General features: G+C 36.8%; 1 protein-coding gene across 3 annotated transcripts in view; it reads left to right on the top strand.

Annotated features, from left to right (window-relative positions):
- Positions 1-25359, top strand: part of Atf6 (bZIP_ATF6 domain-containing protein ATf6) — a 350870-nt gene extending 325511 nt beyond the window's left edge. For 2 of the 3 annotated variants that reach the window (XM_067137320.2, XM_067137321.2), the window contains exon 13: positions 21069-25359. In XM_067137320.2, the coding sequence (XP_066993421.2) occupies positions 21069-21385 (317 nt within the window). In that variant the 3' untranslated portion in view covers positions 21386-25359. Of the gene's footprint in view, positions 1-17521; positions 17728-21068 lie in introns of all 3 variants that reach the window. The other variant, XR_010858597.2, reaches the window with a different exon arrangement.
- The last annotated feature ends 1928 nt before the right edge of the window (positions 25360-27287 follow it).

The raw sequence follows: 27287 nt of genomic DNA on the forward strand, positions 1-27287 counted from the left end.
TCTTTTCCTTGGATTTAATGGAGCTAGATCCCCTACATTCTATTTAAGAATTATTAATTGATACACATACCCTGATAAAAACTAAACCAGGAAATATAAACCCACCTACAGCAAAAGAAGTTGAAACAGTGCTTAAGGAAATGAAGAACTTACAAAGCATGTGGAGAAGACCAGGTTTTTGCAGAGATGTGGAAATATACCGGCAGTGCAACTCAGACATCCCTCCATATGATATTACAGAAGATTTGGATATCAGAAAAACATGAACAATGGACAATAGCTATAATTAATCCAGTTCATAAGAAAGGTAAAAGAAGTAATCCAGACAACTATAGAGGTATTTCCATCCTTGATTTCACGTATAAGATTTTCTCTATAATACTATATAATCGGATTAAAGAACAACTTGATCAAGAGTTAGGTGAATACCAGGGAGGGTTCAGACCTTGGAGAAGCTGCTCTGAACAAATAACTTTGAAGCTAGTCATGGCATATTACAGAAAACAAAGAAAGCCCCTTTTAATAACGTTTATACATTTCAAGAAAGCTTGTGATTCCATCCACAGACCATCATTATTAACATTTTTAAGAATTTTGGACTTCACCTAAAGCTAATCAAATTGATTGAACTTACTTTCTGTCTGTCTGTCTGTCTGTCTGTCTGTCTGTTAGGTCATCAGTCCAGAGGCTGGTTGGATCCTCAAATAGCACCACCAAAGGTTATGCGGGTATAAGGAAACCCCAAAAACCAATGGCAGCACCAAAATGAGGCGTACTAGGCAAGATGAGAAGTGAGGTAGTTTGCCATTGCTTTCCTCACTGAGTCAGAAAGTACTATTGCAGCACGACTGACCCTATGAGCAGCACCTTTCATAAAACTCAGATGCACTAGTCATACTCTGAATGTCATTACTCAGCACTAACCATACCCCAGCAACTTCCATATTGGCACTCTAACTAATACAATTTCTAAAATTAAGTTCAGAGGAAAACTTTCTGAACCATTCTTGGTAACAACTGGTTTAAGACAGGGTGACGGACTGTCATCTATTCTTTTTAACTGTGCACTAGAGTACGTTATGAGGGAATGGTACAAGAACAACTTGAAAAATATAAAAATTGGAATCCAAATGGATAACAAACATTTGAACTGTCTAAGATTTGCTGATGATCTAGCTCTTCTGGCCAATGATATTCAGGAAACAAAACAAATAAAATCTTTACAGGAAATAGCTCAAAATATTGGTTTGAAAATTTCTTTTGAAAAAAAAAAAAAAAAAAAACGAAATTATGCTAACTCAACTTCCGCTTGCAAACAAAATTAAGCTGGGAGATCAAGAAATAAAAATTGTAGAAAAATTTAAATATTTAGGTGGAATAATCACATACAACCTGAATGAGAAACCAGCATGGCAAAATAGAATAGATAAACTGGTTACAGCACAGCATGTTACCAAGATAACATATAATAAAAGGTGTCTCTCAATAGCAACCAAATTGAAACACTACAAAACAGTCACCAAGCCACAAATTACATATGCATGTGAAACATTATTTAAAACAACAAACACAGTTGTAATAGATAGAGTACTCAAGTTAGAAAGGAGAATAGTGCGAACCTGTTTAAATAAAAATTATCAAGTAAACTGAGTCTGGAGACTAGCTTCCAATGAGATTACTTGTAAAGAAATAGAACCTGTGACTAACACAATGAAAAAGAAACGAATATCATTCTTAGGGCATCTAATACGGTCACTAGAAAATTGAATCAGTAGAAAAATCATGGAAGAGTTAGGGTAAGAATAATATTAGATGGATCACAGAACTTAAAGAAGACATGAGAGAGTTGCATATTGCAATAGAAGATTTAGAATACAAAACAAATACACTCAACATATTGAAAGATAAACGCACTAGACTACAGACAAAAATCAACAAGCAGAGAATAGGAAGAATGATTCCAGAGGCAGAAAGAAAATTATGTTCAGAAAGTATGAAACGGTATTGGGCTAACAAAAAGAAGAAAAAACTCCATAAACCTGACGAAGTAGTCCTATGTTGGCTAAAAAATTAAAATAAAATGGAAGAAGTGTGCAGCGGAATGAGGCCATAGAGCTTTTTGCAAGTAAGGGATGGTGAAGGCACTTAATTCACAAAGGCTTACAGACTGAACTGTGAAAGATATACCTGTCTATAATTGAGATATACCTATGTATGTTTATTTTATTGTACTATTATTTTCTCGGTCCATTTATTCCTTTAAATGATGGGTTGTAATTGATTTGGTAGATATATATTTTAGGGTTTATGAATACAGAGTTCCATTTCATATTTTTTATGCCTTTAACACATCAGCATGAATGTGTATGAAGAAACTTGCTTTTAAAAATACCATCAGGAGGTTGAACTATCAACCGATTGAGGTCCGAATTTATTCTGAACTTGTTTGACCCCTGTGACTGAATATTGCTTAGCTTAGTTCTAATGTAAAGGATGACTGTCGTAAAGGATCAGAACGCTGGAATATTTACTGTTTTTTAATTTATTTCTTAACTTAAAAATAGGTTTAGTATGGCCAAACTGACAACTGAATACAACATTTCAGTGGCATCCAACATTTTCCTTTCTGTGGTAAGTTTTGAAACAGTCTTCTAAATGAATAGAAACAAGACACTTCTTGCACTGCAATATAAAGCTTTCTTTGTGCTCCAGTAATCATTTAGGTTAGGTTTCGTATTCTCTGACATTATGATGGGGGGCAAAATAAGCTGTCATTTCATGTACGGATACATCTTTCTAAGTATTACCACAATCCCTGCCAACCAGAAATGCATTATGTGCATATCTATTAGTTTCGTTTACGATCTCCATCCAGAAATCATCACCCCAAAATTGAATAAATACATCTAACTCTGTTCCAGATTCAAGTAGTTGTCGAAAAATCAAGGGACTGACTCTGCATTGACTCCTGAAATGAAATTTTACTGGATTATTCGGCTCGTGAATCCAGGCCCAATCACTTGAGCATACATCGCTTTCGTTTACACACTCCTGACTATCCTCACAGTTTTCACTCAAATTGTCATCAAAATTCCCTTTACTGAATTCATCGTCATTTATATCACAGTCATTTTCATTTAGAACTTTGTTCACCCACTCATAAAATTCACCAGATTCGATAGACTTTATTGCATTCAGGCCTTGGCGCAGCTATGATCGCAATATAAACAAATCACACGCGTACCGGTGCCTTAAAAGATATCCACCGAAGATGAAATACGTACGTGAAATAAGCAATAGTGGTCAAGGAACTTCCAAACACTTCAATACATGCTACAGATATCAATTATCAGCACTATCTATATTTATGAATAAGAAATTTGAGATTTAAATGCTGGACGGACAGTGCCCGTCTTTCATCATTATGGCAATTAGGAGCCGAGGACGAGCAGTGCCCGTCTTTTGTCTCCAGTTGGTTAACACTTAAAACTATTTTCAGACCTCTAGAAAATTTCTTGTATTTTCATTATGTACTGTAATTCCATGTAACTACAGCTTGTGATAGGAGCTGGAATTTTATGATATTATGAAACTTCTTTAAAAGTTCTTCATTCATTCATGCAGTGTTAGCAAGCAAATAACATATTCCTATAACTAAATAAAATCAAGTATAAGAATATAAATCATCAAAGATAAGGAGGAGGGTAGAAATTCAAGAGGACAAATTGGAGCAAACATTCATTAGAGGGAGTGGAATAATTGACCAATTCAATAAATTTCCAATTTCATTTGCAATTATTTAAGAAAAAAACTACGTAAACAGCAGATATGGAATTTGCCACCTGGGCAACTGCCTTGAATGCAGATCAATGGTGATTGATTGATACGCACACAAGATAGAACAAACTGACAGGCTACCTACTGTTGTCTTCATAGAGGGGCTCCAACTTCACCAGTCTCAATTTGTTCAAATTTATATCTGAAGAATAGTCAAGAATGATTCCTTCAAGGAACATACATTTCTCACCCCACAGTAAAACTAGGAAGTAGAAATTAATTTGTTGGCAGCTGAGAAGAAATAGATGAAGAGGTTTTGTGAAAATACAGAGTTTGTCCTTTTGCTCCCTCTGCCCACACTGTCTGTCTTTGTGTTGTTTCCTATGTGTATCCCTATCCTCCTTCTTCATAGTTTCCTGTCTTATGTGATTCATTTAATCTTGCTGAAAGGCAAAATATTGTTTTTGAGATTGCATGTATAATCATCTTTAATGTAGATTGTTACGGGCTTACCCGTAGAGCAGGAGGAGGTTAAAGAAGGTGCCGGGATGAATGGGTCTAACTACAATGTCAAGAATTGAATTAAAACTTTAACAAAGGTTATATTTCTTTATAATTTCAAACTTAACAATTTTTCACTGAAAAAACATAACAGTGAAACATCAGGTACAATGACAATTTCAAAAATTGGAAAATTCAAGATTCAGACCTTAACAATTCTGGGCTACAAGACCCTAAGTTACAAATTTACAATAGAAGGTGGTATTATTTAGTTAAGAGCAGAAATACCGTAATTCAAGAGCACTTGCTCCCAAAATACAATATCTAGCCTTCCAGAGGCACTCGTTACTCTTACAAAATTTTGGAAAAAGAGCTAACAGGCTCTCAGTTCCTCAAGCCTACTCAAGGCACATTACATGAAAATCTGACAATCTCTGGCCTCTCAAGGCACTACTTACAAATTGAAATATTATTACACAGAGGTATCTCGTACGCAACCTACAGGGCCTTTGCGAAAAAAGAACAGGATAAATAAACGGCCCAAATACAAACTGAATGGAGGCATACACTGCACTCCCAGATAATGATAAATTAAGACCTACAGGGCTCTCAGCCGATGAAACAGGGGCTATTCCCAAACTACTGAGGTGGCTCGAATGGAAATAACTTTAACACATTACGAGAAGAAAACAGTTATGAAAACATAGTCACCTCAAACCAACATGGAGGGGAGCTCGAGAGGGTAATTCACTCTCTATCCCCGATTTACAGTTAAAACGTTATGAAATCTTTACATTAGCCGAAAGAAAAGTTACATTTTAGAAAAGTATTGTTATGTAATTAAAAACTCGGACCTTCCCCTCATCTAAAGTTGTGGAGACAGCAAGAAAGAATGAATTTTATGTGGCCATTACCTTATAGATGTTCTGCTGACCGAAGAAAGAGGCGGCCCGCCTCCTGCCTTAACACACACACTTAGAAAGACGATGATTAATTGGCCAGGACACATGAAAAGCCGCAGTTTATATACCCTCAGGGAAGGTTCGAGAGAATTCAAGACTGATCTTAATTTTTATTGGTATATTCAAAATGAACAAGAAATGCGGGTTGGTTGGAAATTAATTACCAAAATTTATGATCAGTCCGATTCAAAATTGGCAGAAAGAAAAGGAAGTGTTGCCAACCCAAAAATAAATGAACATAGTCAGTTATGGACAACCTAGAAATACAAAACCTCTTTAAGTTACAAGTTCTTTCACCTTGCACCAGAGTGCATGATTATAGTTTTTTGGTAGTGTCATCTGTGGAAAAATGTCTAAACTTCTTGATGTATAGCAAACAAAACCAGGAGAAATTCAATCAGTTTAGGAAACTCCACAACAACACAGTTCCTCAGTATTTAAGTAGTGACATCTTCTGATTAAAGTTCCAACTTCATATGATATCAATTTCACCTTTTGACCGATAGAGGAGTTCATTAAGGTGCTAATTTTGAATGCGCGGCATTGAGGTGTATCTCCTGGTACATAGATAACAGAAAGGAACAATCAAGTAACAAAGCAAGAAGGTAACATGTCTTCATACATTGCTGCCTTCAAGTAGAAAGGCGCTCTGTTTATCAGTCCCAATTCTTCTACATCAATTTCTTGTTGGCAGAAAAGAAACACAGTGGGTCCGTAGAAAGTAATGGAACAAACAAGGGAAAAATCAAATCGTATACAGGTTGTATCAGTATGCAATACCCCAGCTTCTAGGGATGGTAGAAGAGACCAAAACAAATGTTTTTTGTTAAATAACCATGGGTCTGAAACAAATTATTGATGGACAAAATCAGAAACTGTATTGCAAGGGTGTAAATTAATTATGACTGTTAGTCTTCAAAACCACTAATGTTACGTATTCTACTGAACATACCATGATGTCAGAATGCAATGTCTGTGTTGTGACTATATGCAGTATGTTTTTGTTTGTTTAGAGGATTGCTATTCACCCAGTCTATTAAGTGTGTTGTTTATTATCGTGGCTGACTAATAAGATGAAGTTACTTAATATTATTTTTTTAAGATGTAGGATATGTTATAGGAAGAAAGTGTGAGTTTTAATTGTGATTTAGTTTTTGAAGAAAAAATTGAAGGGAGTTCATTTGGTAATAAGTTGTGTTGTGTAATTGTATGTAAGATTATTGGAGGTTTAGATACAGTAAAATCTTGTTAATTCGAAGTCGTTGGGACACAAAATTTGGACTTCAAATTACGTGATTTAGAATTAATCGCCAGCTCGTAATTCAGAAATGCCAACCCTTGCTTTGTCACAAAATATTCAAAGACCTGTTACTGCATGCAATTAACCTTGATTCACAGTTTAAACATTTCAAATGCCATGAAAAAAAAAAAAAAAAAAAACTATTTCCAAAATGTATTTACAAGGTGTATTTACATTATTCAAATAATGCACTTGGATAAATCACTGGCATACCTCATACAACGAAAGAAAAAAACCCACACGATTCAAAGACAAGGACAAATTATGCTGGCTCCCCTGTGGAAATGCTTTATTTCTTGGATTACTGTACTGTTTGCATTTTTTAGATGCCTTGTACTTGCATGGAAAGTGTCCGATACCCTTAACACATTGTGGCTTATCAAACTTTCCTATTATGAGGGGAGGAAGTCTCTTGCTTCTGTGTGCATTGCAGCACAGTACAATGATCCCCCACCCTTCCAACCTTTGTACGTTTTCCTGGCCGACACTTCTCTCCTTTAAAACCAAAAGTCCGTTTGGGCCCGGCATTAAAAAAAAACAATGTAGTTTCATTGGCATTGACAATATTGTTTGGTGCATACAAATTGATTATATGAGCCACACTTTTTCGCCAACTGCCAGCATCACCAGTGTTCACAGATTCAAGCCATGCAAGTCCTGCACCTATACCCAACAATCATGACATCACAGAAACAACAATCCCCATAACTTTGACTCAGGAAAGGTTGCATTGTGAAAAACAAGATGCAGGTGAATCATTTTCCGTTCTTGTGGGGAGAGGAGGAGTGGAGGGGAGGGGAGCGGAGTTCAGTTGAGTTTTCAGTATTCGTACAGAAGCTGCTAAGAAAGGAAGGGAAGGAAAAACAATACGGTTCTGGTGACTTTTAGGTAATGAATCAGGAAGAAAACGTCACTTGAACTTTGCTTTAATTTTCCCAGCAATTGTAATTTTCACACTTAAATCCCATTTTTCTCTCATTATTTTCAGCCAACTTTAACAAAATTTGTATGGTATATGTATCGAAACTATATTGAAACTTGTGTATGTAATTTTTGATTGCAGAATGTTTTCAAGTAGTAGAGATTTTTAAGTCCAAAATTTTAGAATGTAAAAATTACACAAATTAATAGGTAGTGCTTTTGAAAGAAGTATTATCTACCTAATTACAAATTTACATTGACATGTTAATTAAATTTCATGAAAGAAAATGGAATTAACAATCTAAAAAGAAAGTTTTTTTGGAAAACTATAATTTGTATAGGAATGAAATTTTTGTGATATCTCTACTTTTATGTAGGTGACATTACCACAAAGTTTTGTGAAAATCCGTGCATTAGGTAAAAATATATTTTTATCTCTGGAGTGTCGCCTTAAGATTTGAGACCAGATGATCACAAATAATGTGAAAAAGTTCATTCATGCAAAGAGAGATTCTAACTAGTGTAGATTTGTACCAGCAAGGTCCATTGTACATGCAATTCAGGCCACAAGGATTCTGATGAAAAACCACAAAGATGCTAAAAGACTTGCACATAGTTTTAATCAACCTTGAGAAGGCATTTGAAGAGTACTGATAAATCTGATTTGGGTAACATCAAGAGCTCATTGCATTCCAGAATCTTAAGTGAAATAGATCGACAATAAGTACAAGGATGTAAACACCTGTGTGAGATGTACTGCAGGTATATCAAAACCTTTTCCAGTCAAAGTTGTGGTGTTTTCAGTCTGCTCCTTTTCATCATTGTCGTGAATTTCCTGACATCGGAAATCACAGGTGCAATTCTTGAGACATTTACTGTATGCTGGTGTGACATTGTGTGGTATTGTTTCAGGAGGTATTTGAAATTTGGCAAAAAGTGCTAGAAGACAATGGACTGAGAGTGAGCCACTCAAAGAATGAACATTTTCGTTGCACTTTCAAAGATCCCATGATTCCAATGCCAGATTATTTTGCTGGACTCCCAACTGCTGCCTAAATGTGACAGTTTTTTAATACCTTGGCTCTGTAGTAGAAAAACTGAGTGGATGTAACGAATATGTAAGTCACAAGATCAGTATAGGCTTGCTGAAGTGGAAACAAAATTTGCCTGTGTTGTGCTATAAGAGGATGCCACTGATGCTTAAAGGAAAGTTCTTCATGACAGTGCTGAGGCATGACCCCTTGTTGGTGGGGGATGCAGACGAAGAATTCACCCACGGTATCCCCTGCCTGTCGTAAGAGGCAACTAAAAGGGGCGACCAAGGGATGATCAAATTAAAACCATGAAACTACTTGTGATTAGTACCACCATGCAGGGAACACCATGGGTCGCTTTTACTTGCGCGTAGTACCACTATGTTGGGTACCAAATAGGCTTTTGATTAGTAGTAGACAAGAGCGTGACGGCTTTTACAGTACCTGTGATTAGCAGCACTATAAGAGCGACACCATGGGATGAGGGAACCCATGGTTCTGGCTCGTCTATGATTAGTACCCACTATATGAGGAACACCACAGGATAGTATGAGTCCCTGTGGTTAGTGCACATATGTGATGAACACCATAGGTTTGCGTTCCATGTAAATGGTGCCGCAATGTGCGAAACACCGTAGGTCTGTAATACATGTGCGAATTTCATTACCTGTGACTAGTACCATAATGTGTGGAACACCGCGAGTCTATGCTACTCTTGATTAGTAACACAACATGACATATACCATGGTTCTACTTTCCCAGCGATAAGTACCATTGTGTGGGGCCGCTGATTTGGATTTTGGACCCCTTTCGACTACAAGTATCATCGATTCAGTATTGTGCTATAGAAGCAGTCCCTTGGTCAGTAATACTATTCTTCTATGCCAGCTTCTGTGCATGTGAGGCACTGTGGGTCGGTTCCACTGATCGTTGTAAATTCATGTCCATCCATCCATTCATTCTTTGTCCTCACATTTTGAATTGTGATCAGTGGATGTTTTTGGTCTTTTAATTTGTTATTTCATTTTGTACCATTAGGGACCAATGACCTAGATGTTAGGCCCCTTTAAACATTGATCATCATCATCATCACCAGTGCTGAGGCATGAATTGACTTATGCTTTGAAATGTGTGACATTCTATGAACACCACAAGGGTCGTCCAAATGCCACGGAGATGAAGATGCTGAGAATGTCTGTAGGAGTTTCGAAGAAATACTGTAACACACCTGAAATCAGCACATCAGAACCATGTTACATGTGAAGGAGACCGTTGCCTACGCTATAATACAAGGCCTGGAAATAGAGCCCGTAAAACGCTATAGAAGTGGTCACACTGCAATTCATTGGCGGGCCGCTAGGATCGCTACCTTGCCCCCTGTTTACCAGGTTCGTGCCTTTAAACGTGTGTATTGAGTTGGTTGTGAATGTGTGTATTCTTGTGATAATAAGCACTCGCAGGTTCAATCATGGTTTATTGCTGTGTTCCTTATTGTCATTCACGACAAATTAAAGGTAGTGGAATTTCATTTCACAAGTTTCCAGTGAATAGTGCTTTAAAAGAACAGTGGCTTGTTGCTATATCTCGCAGAGGAGACAAACCGGGATCTCTCTGGGTTCCTACAGAAAAATCGAGGGTGTGCAGTAAACACTTCAGAGAAGAAGACTATAGTATAAGTACATCTAAAAAGACACTCCTGCCTAATAAAGTCCCTTCAGGTTTTACAGAGTTCCCCAAACACAAACAAGTCACTTTAAAATGTAGGAAAGCTCCTAAGAAAAGACAGCTTGAAAAAATGGACAGTGAAAATGAGTATATAAGAAATAAGAGAAAATGTGTGGAACAATCAGATTCTCCTGTGACTGATAATACTGGAGAATCTGACCTGATAAATGTAGGCACCACAACAGTAGGTACACCGTTTTCTCCCATCCTAAAATCAACAGTACCAAAATACATTACCAGGAAATTAAGGAAGGAGATCAGAAGAAATAGAAAGCACGTGACAATTATTAAGAAGTTGCGCGTAAAAATTCGTGACTTGGAAGCAGAACTTAGTAAGGTAAAGAAGGATCCCGGAAATCTTGCAAGTCGAGTTTCTAAAATTCAGAAGGAAGCTGAGGGAGGTAATATGAAAGCAAACTTTTTGTTAGAACAACTTCAGAGCTTTGGAAAAAAGAAATGTAAATACCAGGATACAGTTAAAATTTGTGTGCTATTATCTTCAAGTGGAAATTCTAAGTTCCCATGGAGGGAATTAGATATTTTTCCACCAATAGAGCATATCAAAATCAGATCAAAAATTAGAAATATGGCTTTTCAGGCGTTTGCTCTATTAACCAGCATTTCGTCTTAGGTCTGACACTAGACTCTTCAGAGTGGGATGTGTCAGACCCTACCCACTGATGCTGGGGTGTATGCAGGTGAACTTATCAGAAGTCTTTTATGAGGCACAGTCTGATAACTGCATACGGGAGAGTCTTAGTGTCAGACCTAAGACGAAATGCTGGTTAATAGAGCAAACGCCTGAAAAGCCATATTTCTAATTTTTGATCTGATTTTGATATGCTCTATTGGTGGAAAAATATCTAATTCCCTCCATGGGAACTTAGAATTTCCATTTGGAATTGCTAGGCGGGCATAAATTCCATTGTGGAGTCTTATCTCCCGTATGCAGTTATCAGACTGTGCCTCATAAAGTTCACCTGCATACACCCCAGCATCAGTGGGTAGGGTCTGACACATCCCACTCTGAAGAGTCTAGTGTCAGACCTAAGACGAAATGCTGGTTAATAGAGCAAACGCCTGAAAAGCCATATTTCTATTATCTTCAAGGTCGCCAACTGGTTATCGGCTTCTCAGAACACTCGATATTTTTCATCTTCCTCATCCAAGAACGTTGAAATCGTATGTTGGATACTCAAAAGGAGAAACAGGCATAACTTCGCTAACTAAAGCCCGATTACTGGCAGAAAAACTGTCGTTAGTGAATGATAACGAAAAGGTTGGTTCCCTTATAATAGATGAAATGTCCATAAAGCCGAAACTTATGTATGACAGGAAATTAGATATGTTTATTGGACTGAATGACATTGACATTGACGCTCTTGGAATCGAAGATAGGTTGGCCAATAAACTACTCTACATTTTGTTCAAGGGACTCTCTACATATTACAGAATACCGGTGTCTTTCTATTTCACTTCATCCGTTACGGGCTCACAACTTGCAAAATTAACCTTGGATGCGTTAAATGCTGTTGAAGAGTGTGGTTTCAGAGTGATCAGAATTGTGACCGACAATTCTCAGGTAAATGTTTCGATGTTCGAAACATTATGTGGAGGAAGCATTACGCATGAGATACGACATCCAGCTGATAAAACTAGACCTCTGTTCCTAAGTTTCGATCCCAGTCACGTCATAAAAAATGTGCGATCCCAACATTTGTCACGAGACTTTTTGTAAACAATGCTATCGTGACCGACGATCATTTGAGAAGTCTTTTCAAACTCCAGAAATCTTCAATTATGAAGCCTGTGAGGAAACTAACCAGAAAAGTAGTTTACCCTACAAATTTGGAGAAAATGAATGTAGCAAGAGCCAAAATTGTATTTTCCCCTGAAACAATCGCTGGTTTGAAGAGTATGGAGGTGGTTTGTCCCGAGAGCATTAAAGACAGGAACAGTTTAAAAGAAACAATTTCTTTCGTGGAGCATTTTATGAAGTGGTTCGATGCCCATGATGTCTGCAACACCTCATATGGGACATATTCCAGGAATGAGAACAAACTGGCATTTTTCAGCATTGAAGATGAACGCCTCAGTTGGTTAATAAATGATTTCCTCTCATATATCAAGAACATTCAAATGCATCCAGAGAAAAAGAAAAGATTCACGAGGGAAACGTATCAGGCGTTGGTCTTGACTACCCAATCCACTGTGGCCTGCGTAAAATACCTCATAAGTATAAATTTTCATTATGTCTTGACGAGGAATCTAACAAGCGATGATATCGAACTTTTCTTTAGCCACCTACGACGCAAAGCGGGATACAATGACACAATGGACCCAAGGTCATGCCTTAACGCAATAGAAACAACACTCCATACAGGAATTATTGCGGCATCAAAACATGGCAATGTTGAGCTGAGGGATGAAAATGTACGAACCAGTTTACTACAACCAAGAATGTGCCAGATGGATGAAAGATATAGAAGGAATGAAAGTCGCGATGATGTGCAAATTCCGCAGCTTCCTGAACACGTAATGTCTATCATTACAAAACCCTTGCAAGGTAAATTACATCAGATCTGTGTGAACAATACTTTTTTATTTAAGTGTTCGCTAGTACATAAATATGATTAATTTGTTTCAGATTCAACAGCTACAATACCTGGTATTTCTCTAGCTATGGTAGCAGGATACTTAGTGCGCGTGGCAGAAGAACAAACAGACTGTGAAGGCTGTTTAGAACATATCACTTCTCCAGCTAGTGAAAGTCCAACATAGTGTCTTATTCGCTTTCAAGATCGAGGAGCCCTCAGATACCCGAAATCATCGTTTGTGGCTCTTCTGCAGCGCATGACGGAATTTGTTACCTCTGCTGTGCAGTATTTACCTCGACGACAGTTACTAAAAATGTGTACGTTTCTTCTGAAAGCCAGGTTCATCATTGAAATTAAGTGTAGAGAGTGTAAAGACGACAAACTACCTCTTTTTCTACTCCAAAAATTTCTGAGACCTCTATTAGACAACATTGCTTCGAGCCACTCAAGTAGAAGTGAGAAAGTTTTGAAACTCGATAAGAAGCCCCTGAGTAGGAAAGTTTGAAAACTGTAGACACCTACAACATTCAACTCTCTTTATTTAGGATATAATTTATTTATAGACATACACGGCCATGCGAACACAAGGGGGCAACAGCGCGATCCCAGTGGCTGAATGGTGAACTAGGCACCTGTTTTCATTAGTGCATTTCAAGGCCTTGTATTATAGCGTAGGCAACGAAGGAGACAGTCGTGGAGAAGATTCAGCGTGAGCAGGTGATGTGGTTCGAGAAGGTGAACGAAAAGGACGAAAGCTATGTAGCCAAAACAGCCCTTGACTTTCAGCTAAAAAGAAGAGGTAGGCCTAAGAACAACTCAGCCCAACAAATAAGGTAAAAACTATATGGCTTCACTGATATTGAAGTACAGGCAGCTGCCAATAACAAAGTGCAACTGCACTCTGCTAACCTTGGAGGATCTGCAGCAGCAGCTCCACAACCAGGACATCATCAGTAAAGATGACAAAGTGAAGAAGAATTGAATAATGACTTTCTTATTTATAATACAAAACATTTTAATGTATAATTCATGATATTATGATAAACAAAACATTCATGAGTAGAGGAGAGTGGAATCAGCTTATCAACAGTTTCTAGGAAACTGAAACTGTAAGCTGTTCGTGAATTTCAAGAATTTTAGTATTAGTCATGATTTTTACTAAAATGGAGAAAAGCAATTGTGTTGTATTCAAGGGCTTCCATAAAATAGTTACATAATAAATTTTGTCAAAAATTTAGTTACGAGTGAAAAAACATTAGTTATTCAAAGCTGCAAAGTATGATTGAAATAATAACATTAAGTTATTTATTAGACCACCTAATCAATACAAAATCATCTTGGATGATTTACATAGATTTGTTAGCTAATAGTGGTACATGTTTCGCCTTCCCTGAAGGCATCATCAGCCATAGTCTTAACCTTAAATTGAAAATAAGCGTCTAAATAACATGTAGTAATGAAATGAATTTTAAAATCTTGAAGAGATTTGAAGTAAAATAACATTAAAAATAACAATGATGGTTTGAAAATACAATGTGATGAGATATAATAGTGGAAGTATTGACAAAATTAACTTAGAAGGTTGCTAAAATAAGTACAATGGATAAAACAACAGATTGTTATACAACAAGTAGTAAGATTGCATAAAAGTAAAGTTGATAGTCTGGCGGTTATAATTAGACGATGGCGAAAAATCGTATATAATCAAAGTAAAGAAGAGAGAATAAAAGTCAAAGTTAGTCGAGAGATCCGGAGTTAATCATGATCTTGAAGATAAAAGACGAAAGTCGGATGCATATGGTGAAGTTGCAGAATACGTTGAGGTTATGAAGTTGGTGAATAGAAGTTGAAGAACAGTTTCAAATAGGATCACTATGGACCATCTCAAAATTTGAAGTGATGTTCAAATGTTGTAAATTGTGAGTTTGTAGATATTCTAGTTGAAAAAGCATATAAAAGTGGAATCTGTAAAGGAAGCAAGAAACGTAGAGTTAATTGTGTGAAAAGATATTTGAAAATATTGAAGTAGAATCGTGTGCACTTACCATTTGACGGTGACAAAGATAGCTTGTAACATTATGAGTTAGAAGTATTTGCATCCGTAGACTTCTTGCTACGTGTGTTATAACTGAAGGTTTGTGCTGGAGGGGGATCTGTTTGCGTTGACGTAACTATTGGAGGGGGGCTGCTATTGGTGGGAGGGAAGGAAGAGAGTGTGTTACTGCGCGTGTTGTAACGGTGTAAGGCTATTGGAGGGAGCGATGTTACGGTGGGTGTGGCTATGGGTTTATTGGTTGTATTTGAATTAGAGGTACTAGCGGCGGGGGGAAGGGAGGGGGGTATATTAGCTGTAGGGGAGGTGGGAACTCTAATTGATGTGAGGTTGAAGATTTTTAAGAATATGTTGGTGAGGGAAGTTGATTCTCGTAATAAAATAAGAATCTGTTCATACAAGGGGCTTTTTTTTATCAATAGTGTCATTTAGATTCTTATCTTTATTAAAATGTTGGTCGAGGAAAATAAATAAGTTTTCATATTCTGTCATGAGTTTGCTTTTATCGACTCTTTTTAGGATATGGAGGTCTTGTTCTATTGTGGTGAATTTATGCCCTGTGTCCCTCATGTGGTTGGCCATTGCGGAGAATTTGTTGTGTCTGAAACTAGCTACCAATTTAACTCCATTGAAACCCGTCAAACCAAAATACGCTAAATTCACGTTCACTAACCATAGCATTTATCCGATAACCAATTCATTAATGAAGCACGAAATAAAAATAGCCTACACAACAAAAAACACTAATCGTAATTTATTCTTCAATCACAACTCTATTAACATCACAGACAATAGTTACTCTGGATCAGGAATATACAGATTGAAATGCTCTACATATAATTTTTATTATGTTGGCCAAACTGGCCGTAGCTTCTCTACCAGATACGCCGAGCATTACAATGCCCAAAGACACAACAAATTCTCCGCAATGGCCAACCACATGAGGGACACAGGGCATAAATTCACCACAATAGAACAAGACCTCCATATCCTAAAAAGAGTCGATAAAAGCAAACTCATGACAGAATATGAAAACTTATTTATTTTCCTCGACCAACATTTTAATAAAGATAAGAATCTAAATGACAGTATTGATAAAAAAAAGCCCCTTGTATGAACAGATTCTTATTTTATTACGAGAATCAACTTCCCTCACTAACATATTCTTAAAAATCTTCAACCTCACATCAATTAGAGTTCCCACCTCCCCTACAGCTAATATACCCCCCTCCCTTCCCCCCGCCGCTAGTACCTCTAATTCAAATACAACCAATAAACCCATAGCCACACCCACCGTAACATCGCTCCCTCCAATAGCCTTACACCGTTACAACATGCGCAGTAATACACTCTCTTCCTTCCCTCCCACCAATAGCAGCCCCCCTCCAATAGTTACGTCAACGCAAACAGATCCCCCTCCAGCACAAACCTTCAGTTATAACACACGTAGCAAGAAGTCTACGGATGCAAATACTTCTAACTCATAATGTTACAAGCTATCTTTGTCACCGTCAAATGGTAAGTGCACACGATTCTACTTCAATATTTTCAAATATCTTTTCACACAATTAACTCTACGTTTCTTGCTTCCTTTTACAGATTCCACTTTTATATGCTTTTTCAACTAGAATATCTACAAACTCACAATTTACAACATTTGAACATCACTTCAAATTTTGAGATGGTCCATAGTGATCCTATTTGAAACTGTTCTTCAACTTCTATTCACCAACTTCATAACCTCAACGTGTTCTACAACTTCACCATATGCATCTGACTTTCGTCTTTTATCTTCAAGATCATGATTAACTCCGGATCTCTCGACTAACTTTGACTTTTATTCTCTCTTCTTTACTTTGATTATATACGATTTTTCGCCATCGTCTAATTATAACCGCCAGACTATCAACTTTACTTTTATGCAATCTTACTACTTGTTGTATAACAATCTGTTGTTTTATCCATTGTACTTATTTTAGCAACCTTCTAAGTTAATTTTGTCAATACTTCCACTATTATATCTCATCACATTGTATTTTCAAACCATCATTGTTATTTTTAATGTTATTTTACTTCAAATCTCTTCAAGATTTTAAAATTCATTTCATTACTACATGTTATTTAGACGCTTATTTTCAATTCAAGGTTAAGACTATGGCTGATGATGCCTTCAGGGAAGGCGAAACATGTACCACTATTAGCTAACAAATCTATGTAAATCATCCAAGACGATTTTGTATTGATTAGGTGGTCTAATAAATAACTTAATGTTATTATTTCAATCAAATATCATCAATACGGACCAAAAATATTTATTACATGTAATGAAGAGAAGTAGGCGGTGGTCTGTTAATGTTACGTGTTGAAAGGGCAGTGTCCAAAATTCATTACAGAATAGTAGGAAAGCATACAAAAAAAAAAAAAAAAAAAAAAGTGCTGTAATCTGGAAAATGTCCTTCCACTCAGTTGAGTACAAGAGCATTGTACCGGTATATCCAAATGGAGTGGTTTTGAATACTGTAACATGTCTTCTTTGTATGTGTCTCTATACAAATAGCAAAAAGATTTTCCTGAATGAGAGTGGAATAATATTTTCAGGCATTTTTAGGTTAGTACATGAGAGTGACAGGCCTGTTTTTGTCCTTTTGTAGAGCCTGGTTTGCCTGTTTGCACAGTGAATGTGAAAACCTCACCCTTGAAATGGAGGAAAATGTTCATAACTTCTACTGCAAGAATTATCATGGAGAGTCAGTGTTCTTAGCAGAAAATGTGGAAATAATAGAACCTCAGTGCCAGACAGTTAATGAAGCTGTCTCATATAAGTTCGCCAAAATACTAGAGGACGGTGCTCCCATAGGTAAACCTGTCTGTTGGTAGATTTTATTCTTAAAAATGAAGTAATTATTACTTAAAGAGAATTTTAATAGGCCTATGAACTCATCTATTTCACCAATGCTTAATTTACTGAATTTGGTTAAATTATTCTGTATCAAATTCATAGTGGTTTTAACAGGGATATTGGCATAAATATTGATGACATCAAATGAAAGGATCATGTGGTGTTCTGGTACCTTTATATGTTTTATTCTTTTGCAAAGTTCTATGGAGTTCTTTATTATTGTATTTGCATGGTAGTGATAATGTCTACTAAGGAAATCTTGAATAAATTGAGATAACTTGTACATCGGGCTACCCCTAAAATTGATAATAGGTCATATAGGGGTGTTAGCCTATGAATTTTTGGTAACGATTTTGCAACGGGTAACCTAGGATTCATGGCAATGAGTTTTTTCTTTTCAAATTCATAGAAAATGAAAGTACTATTATTGACTATTGATTTTAATTCTCTTTACAGATTATATAAGGGATTCTTCTTGATTATGCCAAATATGTTTTCCACGAAAAACGAATGTGTCTTACTGTATTAATATAATCGTTCCTCTCCATGATTACTATTGCATTCCCTTTATCAGATTTAGTTGGTATTAGGTCATTAACCTTTAATTTTTCTTTGAGGTTGTTAACTTTCTTATTAATGGATCAGTCTGTGTTATGATTAAATACATGTTTATGATATGACAAAAGTTTGTTTTTCATAACGTAATTTATCTCTTTCTGTTTAACTGAGGGTAATTTGTTGACTGCCATTTCTGTTTCTACTAGAGATTGCTACTCAACACAATATTTTCAGATATATAGGATTGACTAGGAGGATTAAAAATAATTTTGTACAATTTTGTAAGAAGTTCAACCGTCAATACGGATTCAACAACGAAATTCATAGTCTGTAACACTGAAGGAATGTAATGCAATTGCGTTTGTTAGTTCATTAAATATTGCATTATTTACAGCCATCTTACTGAGGATGACTCGATGCCGGGTCGAAACATGTCTATTTATGTATGAATTTTAGCCTTAATTGGACATAAAATATATATAGTATTGACTAGGAGGATTAAATATAATTTTGTACAATTTTGTAAGAAGTTCAACCGCTTAAGTGCGGCCAGTATCCAGTAATCGGGAGATAGTGGGTTTGAGCCCCACTGTCGGCAGCTCTGCAGATGGTTTTCCGTGGTTTCCCATTTTCACACCAGGAAAATGCCGGGGCTGTACCTTAATTAAGGCCACGGCCGTGTCCTTCCAATTCCTAGGCCTTTCCTATCCCATCGTCACCATAAGACATATCTATGTTGGTGCGAAGTAAAAAAAAAAGTAGTAGTTCAACCGTCAATATGGATTCAACAATGCGATTCATAGTCTGTAACATTGAAGGAATGTAATGCAATTGTGCTTGTTAGTTCATTAAATACTGCATTATTTACAGCCCTCTACAGGTTGATTTACAAGGGTTTTCATGTAATAGTCTGCACATCCATCTTACTAATGTGCAGAAATAACATGCTCAGAGCATTGTGAATTTTTTTTAAGACATTAATTCAAAAATCAAAAAGGTTTGTGTTCCATACTGGGGACACTAGGGTTAAATGTCACTGCTGTGTAAAATTATTTCCAAGCCTTGGCTGGAATAATATTTCATTTTCTTATTCTTCTGGTGTCATTTCTTCACAGTAGATTAGCGACTATTATGGAGTAATTTCTCCTATTTTGTGCTTCCTCATCAAAGTTGGTGTAGCATGGATGTCGAACCACTGTCAGATGTTCCACACCATGGATAATCTTCTCAGCCCACATCCACGTTTCCCTTCTCTGTTGCATCAGGCTCTATTTCTTATTTTGGAAGATGTGAACAAAATAGGCTGCTTTCCTGCATTTTGCAAGTGTTAAGACTTTGCATGATTTCCCAGTACAACGGAGTACCTCCTCGTTGTTGATGTGGTTCACCCATAAGGAGTCCGGCTCCATGGCTAAATGGTTAGCACGCTGGCCTTTGGTCCAGAGGTCCTGGGTTCGATTCCTGGCCAGGTTGGAGATTTTAACCTTAAATTGTTAATTCCCTTGGCTCAGGAACTGCGTGTTTGTGCTATCCCCAACATCCTTGCAACTCACACACCACACTATCCTCCACCACAATAACACGTAGTTATCTACACATGGCAGATGTTACTCACCCTCATCAGAGGGTCTGCCTTACAAGGGCTGCACCCAGCTAGAAATAGCCACACAAAATTAAATTATTACCCATGAGGTTTATCAGGAAAGGACCTTTATTTCTGCATCAAAGTTTTCTTTATTTTGATCTATTGGGGAGTTGTATGATCCAACGCCTGCGAAGGCATAAAGGGAAAAGAGAAAGAAGAAGGGGAGTTGTGTAAAAAGAGGGATCAATATAGTTCTGCTCTGTTTACCGTTCTAATCTCATCTTGTGATCAATCCTCATATACTTTCAGACCCTGATATGGTAGATGTTTTTTCCTTGATAGTCGCTTGGAAAATGTTAAATTTAATGGTATTGGAATTAATTTTTAGTTTTACTGAAGGATATTCAGTTATGGGGGACAGCTTAAATTTTTTTTTTGCTAGTTGCTTTACGTCGCACTGACACAGATAGGTCTTATGGCGACGATGGGACAGGAAGGGGCTAGGAATGGGAAGGAAGCGGCCGTGGCCTTAATTAAGGTACAGCCCCAGCATTTACCTGGTGTGAAAATGGGAAACCACGGAAAACCATCTTCAGGGCTGCCGACAGTGGGGTTCGAACCTACTATCTCCCGAATACTGGATGCTGGCCGCACTTAAGCGACTGCAGCTATCGAGCTCGGTGCTTAAATTTTAGATACTGTCTTGATTGGGTGCCTCAGGATCTCTGTGGGTTTCAAATTGAGGTTTACTGATGAGAATTATACCAGTTTTGTCAACCAGATTTCACTTCCATACTTTTTCAAGGGCCTGATAAATGGTAAGAATGACTGTTACATTAAAAAGCAAAACTAGTAAGATGAATATATTGTAGATTTTGTTTAGTTTTCTTGAATATTCTAACTAGAAAATTGATGTAGCTTCATTTCTTCTTCATGTTTTGTGCTCTTTCCAGTTTAGATTAAGGTTAACTTCATTATTTGACAGTGCCGGAGATCATGGTAGGATTGCATATGGCATTTTTTGTAACACAGAATCATTTATTTCAGAAAATATTTTATATATCACTAGAAATAACAATGTTAGATTCATTAATAAAAAAGCCACAACAATTCCACTTTTTAGTTTCTTAGTTATTGTTCCATCATTTTGTTACAGAATCTATGTCAGCTCCTCCAAACCATGTGACCATGATGCAGATCGACTGCGAAGTGACCAACACTCAATTACTCCATGTTAATGAAGGGGATATTCCAGCGCACTTACGTCAGCGCAATGGTACAGGCAACAGGTACACCAACAGTACTCAGTTTGGCCCTCAGGACAAGCGGTCTGGCCCTAATAAGCCCACTTCTTCTCAACCTCAGCCATACCGACCCTACTTCATGAAACCTAGCATTGCTACATTCAGTTCCAACAATAGACTTTACTCTAAAGCTGCTAAAAAATACCTGGAGACAAAAAGTATTCCTTAAAACGATGTTGGCAAGTTTTTTGTTCCAGGATATTGTTGGCTGTAGTGTTGTCGTTGGTGTGATGAAGATTAGTCACTTCACACAACTGCTAAATCATGGCCACAAAGTAAAAAACAGGCTTGATGAGGTCAGCAGCCATTTATGGTTGAATTGTTACAAATAGACTCAGTGTTTAAACAAATTGTTCAAAAGGCACAATTTTGTGAGTGTTACACGGTAATTCACAAAGATTTCAGTATCACTTGACCTGTCTGCTGTTATAAGCAGATTGTGTGTGTATTTGTGTTTCTCTAGGTATATTTGTACACCTTAAATATATATATATATATATATATTTTGTTGACTAGTATATGATTCCTATAAAGAAAAAGTATTACATAGAAAGTGCAAATAATTATAACTCGGGATCTGAGAACATTAAAATAATTTCCTGCTCAGAGAAACCAGGTTTAGCTGTTAGCGGTGATGTTTCTCATGTGGAACATATTGAATGAATTTTCATCAAGATGGTGTTTTAAGATAAGAATTAAACTTTGGCGGTTTTAAAGTCTGTGTAGGCAAATATCTGAAGAGAGAGAAACATTTTTCTGTTTGAAAGTATTCTTGCATTTAAAAATGAGTACAAATCAATTTGGATATCCTTTCTTTTGTATGTGAGCAGTATATTTCAACAAACTTTTGTCCAAATATCAATTTTTACATATATTCTGGAGAAGTTTAGAATTAAAAAAAGAAAAATAGCTGTAAAGCATGTGAAAGTTAAGGCTTAGTAAATGGGCAACCAGGGAGTGTTAGTTTAGACAGTCATAAACTGCGTGTTATTTTGCTGGTGGGGTGGGAAACATTTCTCCTTTTTTGTTTGCGACATTGGACATACTCCAGCCTTAATTTTATGACAACTTGAAGTGTTTTATTCTAAGAAAACTTTTTTGATACCGAAGTAATATCTTTAAATGTTGTGAACAATTTTTGGGCCAGTATGTTTTGTACAGAGAGATTGAAATTTCTTCCTGAAGTGGAAAACATAGTCTCATCAAGGCATTTCCCCATCTCTCAGCTTGTGAGAGTTGCTGGAACCCACTTGACACATTGCTGGGCATGATGAAAAGAGTTTGGGGATAGGACATTGGAATACTTCAGGGAAAATTAACTCAATACATTTTTGTGTAAATGTAGCAATGCTTGGAGGAGCACAGAAAGGATTACCTAGTAATTTTTTCAAAAGTTTGCTATGACTTTGATGAGAAGCCAAAGAAAGAGTGCAATCAATAAAGTATGAGTGGCCTACCGGCACGTTGAATGTTGCCTGACAGGTAGAACATTTGCCTTTTAATAATATGTACAGTACCGGATGTAATGTATTCCTAACACTGCGTTTATGTTTTATTCATGTACTGTAGTGGAGTTGAAAAAGACGATTGTATTAAAATGTTAATTTTAATTATTATTTCTCTCTCTTTCCCCATACAGTTAGGACACCTCTTCCAACTCCCAACCCCACTTCTCTATCTTTTGCTCATAATTCCAGTTGTAATGTGGGATGCTTTCTCATCATCACTGTCAGTTATTTAAACTGGAAAGAAGGAATCTCAGTATCTTGTGTATTTCATTATGAAACATATAACTGCAAATAATATATAACAACAAATCCCTGAACATTGCCTAGAAGCAACATCTTGGCCAAGCTCACTGTGTCATACTGGAGGCATTTTGACTGACAAGTATGCTATTGAAAGGGAAACAAAGAATAAGAAAGTCAATGAAGTCTACATCCATAGCATTTGGTACCACAGGAAGACTACAGATCATCATAACCCTTTTGGTCACTACGTTCTGTATTTATGGAAGGAAGGTTATGTAAAAGAACGTAAATTGTAAAGACTCAGCGAACCCTAGAAATGACGTGCTGAATGTGTTCCAGCAATTTTTATTGCTATACTGTATATAATGCGAAGCATTTGAAATAAAGAAAGCAAGTAGTAGTCTTCTTTTAGGACATTAAGGAGCACCGAGTAGCCGCCGTGGTTCAGGCGGCAGCGCACCGACCTCTCACCGCTGGGTTCCGTGGTTCAAATCCTGATCACTCCAAGTGAGATTTGTACTGGACAAAGTGGAGGCGGGACCAGTTTTTCTCCTGGTACTCCAGTTTTCCTGTCATTTTTCATTCCAGCAACTCTCTCCAATATCATTTCATCTGTCATTCATTAATCACTGCCCGAGAGGAGTGCAACAGGCTTCGGCAGTTGGCACAATTTCTATCCTCGCCACTAGATGGGGGCTTCATTCATTCCTGACCTGGACGAATGATTGGAAACAGGCTGTGGATTTTCATTTTCAAGTAGCATTGATTTGTGAGTATGTCACCATTTCAACTACAGTGCAATAGCCTTTGCAAGGACAAAATGACATGAGCAGGGTTGGTGTCCGTTCTTTATAGCAAATAGGCTTTCCTATCTCTTAAATTAGCATTATTTGACAAGCGCAGTGTGACCCAATGCAGCTGTTCTTTTGTCAAGGGAGTCTCATTTCCAGCTACCTTTATCACTCCTTTTTTCTTTCGTTATAATGGTTATACATAAAATCATCTTCAAGTGCCATATCTAGTCCCTCATAGGCTGGCAGTCACTCTGGAGAAAGCACCCTCTTTCTTTACCTAACCTGAAGAGTTCTTCAGTGTTGTTGATGCCAGTCCAGTCTTTGATATTGTCAAGCCATGACATCAGTGGTCTATCAGCTCCTCTCTTGCCTTATAATATCAGGTATAGTAGCCTGTACTTTCTACCTCATAGAACATGGCCTTTTCCTGATTTTGATGATGTTTGCCAGCTTTTGCTCTGTTCTAGCTCTCCTTAACGCATCAAATCTACATATAATGGAAACAAAAATAAACGAACCTTAAAGGTAGGAGTCTCCAAATTATTGGATGCTGAGGGCTACATATCAAGCTTTGAGTCTCATTAGGGGCCAGATCAAGACATTTTATCAGAAATAAAATATTCAGAACTTAATAGCAAATTTCCTCAGAAAGAAAGTTACAGGATTACCGAAGAGGTATCCAGTCTTGCCGAAAACCATGTCAGTAGAATTGACATCATAGCCTACAAAGAATCAGTGGGTGTGTTATATATAGTAGACCACACAGTTCATTTTGAAATCTTTACAGACCAGCCAGAAGACACTGATAGGGAAAAGAAGTTGATATATATAAACCTACTATACCGTGTTACAAAGTTATATTTGAATTGAAGACATTAAAGTGATAGAACTAATGGTAGGAGCTTACAAGATGTGTGAGAAAAGTAATGAGACTGATTTTATACTAGCTAAAGTTTTTGTTTTCTTCAAACAATGTTATCCCTTTCAAAGTAGTTCCCTTGGATAGCTATACACCGGTGGAGTCGTTGTTCCCACTCTTGGTAGCAGCGCTGGAAGTCTTCAACTGGTATGGCTTTTAACTGGTCGGTCATGGTCTTTTGATTGTTCTCCAGAGTTCCAAAATGATGTCCTTTTAGGACATTTCAATTTTGGGAAAAGGAAAAAGTCACAAGGACTCAAGTCAGGTGAATAGGGGGGTTGAGGAACAACAGTAATGCCTTTTTGAGGTCAAAAATTCACTGATGGAAATGGCTGTGTGACACGGGGCATTGTCATGATGAAGCATACACTTGACGACTTGCCGATAACCGTAGCAGTAGAACTGACCATCATAGCCTACAAAGAATCAGTGGATGTGGTATATGTAGTAGACCACACAGTTCGATTTAAATCTTTACAGACCAGCCAGAAGACACTGATAGGGAAAAGAAGCTGATATATAAACCTACCATACCGTGTTACAAAGTGAGTTCCATGTCTGGTCTCACATGAATCACTCTTTTCCTGAGCCTGACTGTCTGAACTCACAAGAGCCCTCACACGTTCAATGTTTTCATCTGTTTTTTAAGTTGAAGGTCTCCCTGAGCGAGATTCATCTTCAATATTGCCCCCATTTTTCCCGAGCTAAGCCCAGCCATCGAGCGAGGAATCCCAAGGTGGACCGTTCGATCGTTGGCTATCACTTTCTAGAGGCATTTAAGGGTTGTTAAGGATTGATGACCAAGCAGGATAAAAAGAAATGTTAAAACAACACTCTGACATTTATTCACATAAGCAGACAAACAAATGAAATATTCTTGATGATTTTTTTTTCTTTTAACAAAGAAACTTTCATAATATTGGATTTCTTCCTCGATTTAGAGTGACACGTGTTCATAACTCCAGCCTTACTGTGCTGTAATGAAACCAAAGAAGTAATTAGGCCACTTGCCTTCTCAAACCAAACATTTGACTGAAAGAATTAAATAAATTAACATGTGTTCACAGCTTTACCAATTTAAAGTAGTCTCAACACGTGGTTTTAAGATGTACGCAACTGAATTTGTCATTTACAGTATTTAATAATGGTCAATGACACCAACATGAACTTCAGTAGAAAATGAAAATTGTTTCCAAAATTCTCAAAATTAATTAATTATTATTCTGATTATTATTATTATTATTATTATTATTATTATTATTATTATTTTCTTATCATTCAATTAACCTGTTTCATTGTCACACGATCGTGTTCGTATTAATTTTCCACTGCATCATTTACCTAATGATCATCATTAGCATTTCAGAGTAATTATTTTTAATTAATTATTAATGACTTATTTTCACAATGTTTCAAAGTAATCATGCGGCTAACGAATTTCTACCTCTGATCTTTGCATTTCATTTCTATTCAAATTAATCTTAAAGTATTTCAGATTTTTAGAAATTTACATTACCAACGTGTGAGCTAGTTAAATAAATTTTATTTACAAATCGAGTGCCTTCATAAAGTAACGAGATGATCTTTCCTTTTAAATCTCGCTAATTAAGAAAATAAATTCCTTCCTAGTCTTCCTTGACTTAACTTAATTAAACTTTCCCTTAAGGGCATGAAATTATTTCTTAAGGCGACACACAACGATGAGTGTGATCTGCGTCACAGCAAGTGCATGACCAGATCAAAATTAAATGAAATCAACATGGCACAAGAGAAATATACACATTTACACACACACACATTCACACTAGGGAAACACGTTTTTATGTACACTATTTACATCGAATCCTGATTTGGCGAATTTATTCATGATTTTTATTGGTGGTCGGGACGCGTAATGTCTAGCAGAAATAATCCGTGCACTGAAACTCTCCTTCATTTATAGTGGCTAGTGATCGAAGTCATGGGTATCACTTGATAGAAATACATTTCACATATCAATGCAAGTTCATCTAATTCATGAAATTATAATGGAAGATTCTCGTAAAATCCATAAGCACTACCATCATGTGGGCTACAGGTTGAATTTACCGCAAGCGTGAGCCTTACTCATATTATTTTTACTTCCTACTTGTGAAATACACTCGCAACACGTGCTCCAATAATTATAATCCATCTTGCGCTCCAAATACACAAGAATAAATCAAATATCACCATTAATTCATCAATTGCACAATTATACAACAAATATCCCGCAGGATAGGCCATATTCCAGACCCTTCATGAACAGAGCACATTCCATCTCACATTTAGGAACTCTACAGTAGTTTTATGGCTCACGGGCGTTTACTTCTGTTTTACCCGATCTTTAGTCAATATTATTATTATTTAAGTGATTATTACATCTACTGATCCTCACGGAATATCGTAAAATTAGATGACTTCATCATAAAAACAACAAGTGATCTTAAAAGACACTAGGTTCGACCCTATTCACTCAAAATGTACACGCAAATTTTCCGTCCGGTAACTTTCAATATTACAAGGAAAGTGGATTTATCGTGTGGTCAGTGATTATTAAATATGAAGCTCCTTAAGCATGGGAAATCA

Source organism: Anabrus simplex, chromosome 1 (genome assembly GCF_040414725.1).
Source record: "Anabrus simplex isolate iqAnaSimp1 chromosome 1, ASM4041472v1, whole genome shotgun sequence".
In the NCBI taxonomy this organism is placed as follows: domain Eukaryota; kingdom Metazoa; phylum Arthropoda; class Insecta; order Orthoptera; family Tettigoniidae; genus Anabrus; species Anabrus simplex.